Below are 8,055 nucleotides of genomic sequence, written 5' to 3' on the forward strand. Positions count from 1 at the left end.
CCCCCCACCTCCCTGGGGGGCCGGCCGGTACAGCCATGGCCAGCAGGCAGGGCACCACTGTCTGGTGGTAGTACCAGCAGCCCTCCGCATCCTGCTGGCACTGCAGGGCCACACGGTGCAGGCTCTGGCACACAGAGACCACGTCCTGGGCGTTCCTGGCCTTGTTCCCTGCAGGGCACAGTCATCGTCACATCAAACAGCCGCAGCACCCCCACCCCGATCTTCGCCGGGATCCCGGTGCAATGCAGCCCTCCCTATTCCCCCCTCCACTGGGGGGATTCACAGCCAGCCCCGGGGGCCTCACCCTACTGCCAGCCCTGGGGGCCTCACCCTACTGCCATCCCCACTCCCTCTCAGCCATCCCTGGTAACGGAGGCAGCTCCTGCCCAGACGTGCTCCGTGCAGCTGCCCGTCGTGGGTTGCGTTACCTTTCTGCACCTTCCGGAGATGCTGCAGCAGGACAGGGACAGTCTCCCTCACGATGCTGGTGTGGATAGATACGGCTGCCAGGGCCTGCAGGCAGCGCTGCTGCAGGGAGCAGTGGTCGCGGGAGCTCTCCTCCTCCCGCTCTGAAGAGGAAACACACCTCAGAGGGGTGTTGGGGTGACCCCAGGCCCCCCTCACCCAAGGGCATTCAGGGCCCAGACCCTGCCAGGGTGGATGGGGTGAAGCAGCACAGCAGAACTAGCCTGTGCCAGGCCCAAGGCGCTCCGACCGCTCTGTGGCTAGGCAGCTCCTCACCGCAAGGGTGATCCCGGCCGCGAGGCTGCTTGCCAGCACCAGGCACGGCCTTCCCTGTGCCAGCACCACAGTGCCTGTGCTGGGAATCCCCCAAGAAGGAGAGCCACCGACCTATGCCGTGTGGCACAGCCCTGCTGGCTGGTAGGAGCCAAACGGGGATGGGACAGGCTTCACCCCAAAACCAGACATCACTCCCTTCCCAAGGCCGCCAGCCCTACCTGACTGCAGCTCCTCTTCAAGCCTGGGTACCATGCGTCCAGAGAAAACCTTTGGGTAGATGGGGGCCAGAGATCCGGCTGCCTCCATCGCTGCTTCGCTGCCAGGGGGCAAGACAGCAGGAGGGGTGATGTGAGCACTGCAAACCCTGGGCTGCTTGTACACCAGCTGCAAAGATCTGGGCCAGAAGATGCCTCCAGAAACCCATATTTCAGCAATCTGCCTCTTTCACCCTACTGGCAGGCAGAGCAGAGCCCCCTACTTTGACAGGCCCAGACTTTCTAATTTCCAGCACAGAAATCGCCTGGTTTATCCCTTTGCTCTTATACCCACATGGTCTTTTAGTTCAGACAGTTCCTGTGCCTTCCCCCAGACTACAGCACCTCTCTGCAGCAAAGCCAGGCTTTGCTCCTCTCCCCAGAGCGTGGGTGACTGCAGTGGTGCCAGCCTGCCCCTCACCTGCTCTGGGAATCCTCCTCATGCAGAGCGAGACGGATGAGGTGATCCACAACCAGCTCCAGGTCAGAGGGAGACAGGAAGCCTGCAACAAGAGACATAGAGGAATCCTGCCCTCGGCCAAAGGCGAAGATGCCAGCATCCTTCCCCCTCATCCAGGCTAGCAGCAACGCAGCAGCATGCCAAACGCCAGAGATATAGGGTGCCCAGCACAAACAGGCAAGAGAGAGACCAAGTGTCCCTGGAGCTCGTGGCCTGGGTAGGAAGTGCTGCCACTGCTCCTGTGCACCTACAGGCAGCACAGGCGGCAGGCAAAGGACGTCCCAGCAGGCACGTGGCACCGTGTCTCCCAGAACAGGGTGACACCTCCCTCTGCCTCTCTAAGGGAAACGAGGCACCAACCTTGCAGGGAGCCCAGGACAATCAGTGCCCTGATCCCAACGAGCTGCAGCTGCACACTGGGATCCGTCAGCGCCGAGAATACCACAGAGCAGATCGGGGCTCGGAGTGACAGCAGAGTGCTCTCATCTGGAGAGAGAGGCACGAAGTCACTGCCTGTGTCTGGCTGTCACCGCACAGCCACCACCACGGCACCTGACAGACCCTTTCTGGGGCCCTGCCAGTTGACACCCAACCATGCAGGGTCCCTGGGACACGGCAGGGGGTTGCACATGCAGCTGCCCAGGTCAGTGAGCTTTCCTTCTCTGTCAGCATACGGGAAGGTGAGGTCAGAGCCAGCAGCCCCCTGGGACACGGGTGCCTCCAAAGGGACCAGCCAGCCTCACCTTCTTCCACATGTCCCCACTTCTGCTGCAACTCCAGGAAGCCCAGCAGCATTTCCAAGATTGTCCTCCTCTGGCTGCTCTGCAGGGACACAAAGGCATAACCCAGATCACCGTCACTGCTGGGACACAGCTACGCCTCAGCCCAGCGCTGCGAGGCCAGAGGGTGCCCACAGGGTCCCCGCCCGCAGCCAGGGAAGGACATCCACTTTGACACCCTGCTCCCACCAAGCCCTGCAGAGCCAGCGGGTGCACTCAGCCCTGCTATCTGTGACCACAGAGCCCGGGGTGCCCCTCACCTGCGGGTGCTTGGTGTACTGCTCCAGCAGCAGGGGCAGGACGCTGCGGGTGACGCGGTGGTAGGCGCGGAGGGAGGCACCTGCTGCTGCCTGCAGGAGTTTGGCACTTGGCCACACCAGCTTCATGTCGGGCTCGCACAGATGGTGCCTGCAATCTGAGATAGGTTGGGCGTCAGCTGCACCGGCACAGCTCCTCTGCCTCGCGTGCGGGGATGCAGCTGATGCCTGGGCTGGGACGTGCTGCCGGGGCACAGCTCTGAGCTGCCGCACAGCCTCCCTAACAGAGCTGCTTCCCCCAGCTCCAGGCGCACAGCACAGCCTTGGACGCCCTAATCCCAGCAGACAGGAAAGCAACTCAATCCAATAGGCATCGCCTACCGTGCCCCTCTCTCCTCCCTTCCTGCAGCCAATTCCCTTGGAGAAACCAATGGTGGCTGTGAGAGCTAGAAAGAGAAGGGGCTTCAAAGAGAACAGGAGGGCAGATCTCCAGCTAGGAGGGTGCTTGCAGGTCTGGCTGCTCAGGGCAGGGTAGGTCTCTCTGCTAGCTACCTTGCAGGATGCTGCCGAGGAAGGAATCCAGCAGGTCCTCGGTGTCAGAGCTGAGCACGGAGCGGGAGAGGCAGGCAGAGAGGCCGTGCAGCGCGGCCAGGCACTCCGCCTCGACCTTCTCACTTGCTGTCTGGAACACCTGCAGGAGAGGCCGTAGGATGAGCTAAGCTCTGTGCTCTCCCCAACCGCAGGCTTGACACTCCCAATGCAGGCTGAAGGGCTCAGGCTCCCGCCTCGCTTCCCACGTGCTTCAAACATGCAGCAGAGCACATCCAAGCCCCAGGGACACACTGATAGGGCTGGCCTGTCCCCCCACTTTCCAGCTGGGTCTGTCCAAGGTGGGGGCTGCTGGGAGATATGGGGCCTGCCTGATCTGGTTGTGATCTCCTGCTCAGCAGAAGCCCAACTGTAGTGGAGCATTTGTAAGGGGCCCTGCGGTACTCACCTCCCTGCGCAGGGACGACCAGAGGCTGGGGAGGAATTCCTGCAGCTCCTTCTGCCCATAGATGGCACAGCAGGCAGTCTGCAAGAGGAAGCCGGGAGAAAGCATCAGAGGGAAGCCAGAACAGGGAGACACAGAGCAGGGACACTGCCTGTCCTGGCAGGCTCATGCTGAACTGCATGAACCACTCAAGGGAAGAGAAAAAGAGGAAGAAGTGATGCAGGCCGAACTGGGACCCTGGAAATTGTGGCTCTGCAAGGGAGAGTCTCTGGCTGGCAGGGAGAAGGGCTCAGAAGTAGCTGACTGCTGCTGCCACAGGCCAGCTGTGGGCTGAAGGGAGTAGGGGATCTCTCCTTACCAGAGTCTGCAGGGAGTCAAGCTTGGCACTTTGCAGGTCTGAGTCCATCTTCTCAATGAGCAGAGGGAGCAGGAACTGCAGAGAGAGGCACTTAGACTCAGCTCACCTTTACACCGCCTTGTCCACGGCCCTGCAGGGCTGCAAGCTCAGCCTCTCTCAGGAGAGCAGAGGTGGAGGGATACCTGCAACAGGCAGCCCCTTCCCAGGGTGTCAGCATCAGCACCCTCCCCATGCCCAGCCCCAGCAGGAGACAGGGCTGCCCTAGTGCATGCTCCTGGTCCCAGCTGTTCCCGTCCCACGGAGCCACAGCGGGAGCTGCAGCACTATGAAATGCAGCCTGTGCTCAGGGAACAGTGGGGTGTTCAAGAACCCCCTAGGAGCTTCCTACCTCAGCAAATTGGGGTGTGGAGGCCAGTACGGCCCGGAGGCTGAGGATCAGGTCTTCTCTCTGGATGCCGTGAGGGTCATTGGGGGGCTGGAAGGGAAGCACAGAGAGCAGGTCACCGGTCAGGAAACCTCCCAACCCAGCCATCAGCTGAGGCTGCATCACCTCATCTCCAGCAAGGCAGCAGCGATGCCAGTCACTGCAGCCAGCTTGGCACCGGCCTGCCAGCCTGGGTACCACAGCTCGCAGCTCAACACTGCCCAGCCAAGACTCTTGCCCACCCTCTCCTCCCATTCCCTGGAGGGGACACGACCGCCTGAGAAAACACCAGAAGGAACAGACTGTGGCACGGGACAGACTCACTCACTGGAGTAAAATCAATGGGGAAGTAGCAGGATGTCACTTCAAACAGCTCCTCCACAAAGGGACCTGCAGGGAGAGGAGAGAGGGAGTGAGCAGAGTTGCTGGGCAAAAGAGGCACAGCAGCCATGCCCAGCACCCATGACAGGCTGGCTCTGCAGCTCCTAAAGCATGTCAGGGACAACCTCAGCCCTGGTCAGACCCAAGGGCCATCCCTCCAACAGCTCAAAGAAAAGCGACATGTTCCCCGATCAGCTCTGCACGGTAGGCACAGGCTCACCCAGGGCGTAGTTCTTGGTAATGAGATCATGCACGATCTGGAAGGCCACCAGCAGGTTGCGGGGATCCTTCTCCCCGTCCATCACCTGGATAAAGCCGAAGGTGAAGTCGGCACCCAGGCCCTTCAGCTCTGCAGAAAGAAGGAGCGTGAGCAGGAGCAGGACACCAGACCTCACCAACATGCAATGAAACCAGCCTGGCTTCCCCAGCCCCACAGCCCTTCCAGCTCTCCCCAGGCAGAGCCACAGAGACCTCGGAGAAGGTGATAGCGAGCCATTTTCCCAGCCTGGGCAACCCCAGCGTGGTTCTGGCATCTGCCCCCTCACCTTCCTCCCTGGTGCCCATGAAGTTGGTGATGATGCTGTAGACTGTGTGGCGGTCCAGCTGCATCAGGGACTGGAGGGAGGAGCAGAGCAATCAGAACAAGCCTCCGCACACGGCAGCACTGCTACCCACCACCCAGGGGCAGCGCATGCCCTTGAGAAGAGGGCAGGATCCCCAGCAGCTCAGCTGCTGCTTCCTGACATGCAGATCCCATTTACCACATGCAAAGTGTGCGCATGCCTATGCGATGGCACCTGAACATGACTGTGTCCATCACTGCATGAATGCACCGTCACAGTCACACCAGGGCCACACATGCTGCCCAAGGCCCTGCCAGCATAAACAATCTTAAACTGGCGGAGAATTTGGGGGCTGGGGGCACTTAAACACAGCCTGGAAAACAGAGCAAAGGAAATAACTGCCCCAGGGCTGAGAGAAGAGAGGACAAGAGCCAAACAGGATCCTCAGCTGTTGTCTGCCTCTCTCTCTGCAGAGAGACACGCTGTCTCTAAGCTCTGCAGGAGCACTGCACTGCTGCTGAAGGATGTGCTACACTGCACTGCTACTGAATGCAACTCAGTCCTCAGGGCAGGCAGGCCATCCCCAGATACCCGGAGAGCAGGGACAGGAGGATGGGAAATCACATTGCTCACCTGCACGTGTACCTCCTGGAAGATAGCTTTGAGCACAGACACTGCTAGCCCTGGGGACAGCACCTCACACATGCTCTGGGGACAGGAAAAGAGAAAAGCAAGAGAGAAAACCATGATGGCAGACATAAAACAGAGCTCCTGCTTCTCTACAGCAGCCACATGCAGGATCCTCTCCTACCCTGGGGAGAGCTCACCACCCCCACAGGACAGGACAGGACAGGACAGGATACCTATCACCTGTGCTGCTCCCCAGGGTGACCAGGGAATCCTTGTCCCAACACCAGCATGGGGCAGGAAATCAAGGCAGTCTCCTCTCTCCTGCCCCTCTGCAAGGGGCACAGCAGGAGCACTGAGGAGACAGGGCAATGCCACCGGGCAGGAGCTGACAGCCCAGCCGGGCCCTACTTGACGTGCTGCTGCAACCTGTACCCTGGTGTTGCACCTCCCCAGCACCACTCTGGAGCACATCCTGGTGCTGCAGGCTGGGGGGCGTGAGCTCACCAGTGCTCGGAGTCCCTGGAGCACCGAGGGGATCACGAGGTGATGATCTTGCAGCCGATTCTCATAGAACAGGACCAGGTGCAGCACTATCAGAAACAAGACACCAACGTGTGTTAGTCCTGGGAAATGCAGCTGCCGGGCTCTGGCCCCAGCTCTGCCAAAAGCAGCTGCCGGATGAACAGCAAGCATATCTCACACTGGTGAACGGGATTAACTGCCGCTGTTGGGTGCATCCACCTGGCTCCCATGCCTTCGCCCTCGCCCTGTGAGCAACCCACGTCTGACCGCAGCAGGGCAGCACCCACCTCTGGCCGCTGCAGAGGTGCTGGAGCTACCCAAGAGGCACTTGCCCTGGCCTGTCCAGACACGTGGGTGCAGACACCAGCAGTGAAGCGGCAGACGCCTGCTCAGCCAAGGCTGGACGATGTTGTGGGGTGGGGCGCAGGACTGGAGCAGGAGCTCCGGCTTCCCCGCGCTGGCTCCACAACACGTTCCCGGCCCCTGAGTCACGGCCATGGGCGCCTGCACACCCCGGCCCTGGGGAGTGGCAGCAGGAAGCAGACTGGAAGAGCCGGCTAGCAGCATCCTGTGCCCACAGCTGCTGCAGAAACTCACCCCCCCAGGAGGCAGCCTGACGCAGCGCTTGAGAAGTGAATTGCGTGAGGAGGGACACGAAGGGAGACGGGGCCGGCTGGGGGTGTCACAGCAGCTGCCTATGTCCTCCTGGGAAGCTGGCTCTGCCCACCCTCCTCCAGAGCTCCTGGTGACTTGGCTCTAACCCAGCTCGCTCCCCTCACCCAGCTGCCCTGACTCTGCCAGGCCTCCCCACCCCAGCTCTCCCTCCGGAGTGCCCCAGTCCCCATCACAGTCATCACACCCGACTCCAGCTACACCAGTAGCTAGTCTGTCCATACCCGCTCTGCACAGCTGCTCTTGGCCCTGCCTGGCACCAGTGTGAAACTTACAGTGAGCCAAACGCCAAGGACTAAGCACCTTTTACTTCCATCCTTCCCTTCCTCCACCTCACTTACTAGCTGGGCCCTCCTGCCTTGCCAGCCTGCTGGCACAGGTTCAGCTACCCATCAGCAAGGCCCCCAGTCCAAATCAAAGTTTGGCAGCGCTTACTGGCTTCCCCTGCTGCCAGCCAGTTGCTATGGGGCATTTAACACAGGCAGACCTTCTCCTTGCCTCCTCGAATGGGGCATCTTCCTCTCCCCACTCCGGTCCTCCGCTCCACTCTCATCCTTACGCTGATCTCCCCTCCTCCCCAGGCCCCAGGGTTCCCCCAGAGTTAAGCTGGGCAGGCCACAGGGCTGCAGCGTGACTAGCTTTATGAAGGATGGTTTTCCTGCACTGAATCACCACCCAAGGATTTTGACATGCAGATGGGTCCCCAAGGCGTCCCACGTGGTGCTGAGCACGCCTGGGTGTGCAACACCCACACACTGCTGGGGGCACCAGCTGCAGCGCCAGGGCTTTGGCGTGTTCAGGGAGTGACCCGAATTGTGTGGTGAGGTTGGCAAAACGGCTGCAGCGTGAGGCCCCGTGCCCTCCTTGGACTTTGACTCTTGAGAGACATGTACAAAGTTGTCACGGTGCTAAATCAATCCCTTTGCCAACTGCAGGACAGAGGCTCGAGTGGCACAGGCTTTGCCCCCAGCCTGCCGGCAGCCACTCAGGAGCGCAGAGGAGGCACTACCTTCCTTCTCC

General features: G+C 60.8%; 2 protein-coding genes across 2 annotated transcripts in view; one reads left to right on the plus strand and one right to left on the minus strand.

Moving 5' to 3' along the window:
• Positions 1-8,055, plus strand: part of ZDHHC16 (zinc finger, DHHC-type containing 16) — a 16,309-nt gene that overhangs the window by 6,957 nt on the left and 1,297 nt on the right. The window contains exon 9 of the mRNA XM_009323300.1: positions 7,921-7,924. Within this exon, the coding sequence (XP_009321575.1) occupies positions 7,921-7,924 (4 nt within the window). The remainder of the gene's footprint in view (positions 1-7,920; positions 7,925-8,055) is intronic.
• MMS19 (MMS19 nucleotide excision repair homolog (S. cerevisiae)) overlaps positions 1-8,055 on the minus strand; it is an 11,957-nt gene that overhangs the window by 2,771 nt on the left and 1,131 nt on the right. The window contains exons 3-18 of the mRNA XM_009323271.1: positions 6,346-6,431; positions 5,845-5,919; positions 5,194-5,263; positions 4,869-4,997; positions 4,596-4,657; positions 4,232-4,318; positions 3,844-3,918; positions 3,489-3,566; positions 3,044-3,182; positions 2,495-2,649; positions 2,199-2,277; positions 1,816-1,941; positions 1,417-1,498; positions 960-1,057; positions 429-569; positions 8-168 (exon numbers count right to left, since the gene is read on the minus strand). Of these exons, the coding sequence (XP_009321546.1) occupies positions 8-168; positions 429-569; positions 960-1,057; positions 1,417-1,498; positions 1,816-1,941; positions 2,199-2,277; positions 2,495-2,649; positions 3,044-3,182; positions 3,489-3,566; positions 3,844-3,918; positions 4,232-4,318; positions 4,596-4,657; positions 4,869-4,997; positions 5,194-5,263; positions 5,845-5,916 (1,554 nt within the window). The 5' untranslated portion in view covers positions 5,917-5,919; positions 6,346-6,431. The remainder of the gene's footprint in view (positions 1-7; positions 169-428; positions 570-959; positions 1,058-1,416; positions 1,499-1,815; positions 1,942-2,198; positions 2,278-2,494; positions 2,650-3,043; positions 3,183-3,488; positions 3,567-3,843; positions 3,919-4,231; positions 4,319-4,595; positions 4,658-4,868; positions 4,998-5,193; positions 5,264-5,844; positions 5,920-6,345; positions 6,432-8,055) is intronic.

Source organism: Pygoscelis adeliae, unplaced genomic scaffold, assembly GCF_000699105.1.
Source record: "Pygoscelis adeliae isolate BGI_AS28 unplaced genomic scaffold, ASM69910v1 Scaffold294, whole genome shotgun sequence".
Taxonomy (NCBI): domain Eukaryota; kingdom Metazoa; phylum Chordata; class Aves; order Sphenisciformes; family Spheniscidae; genus Pygoscelis; species Pygoscelis adeliae.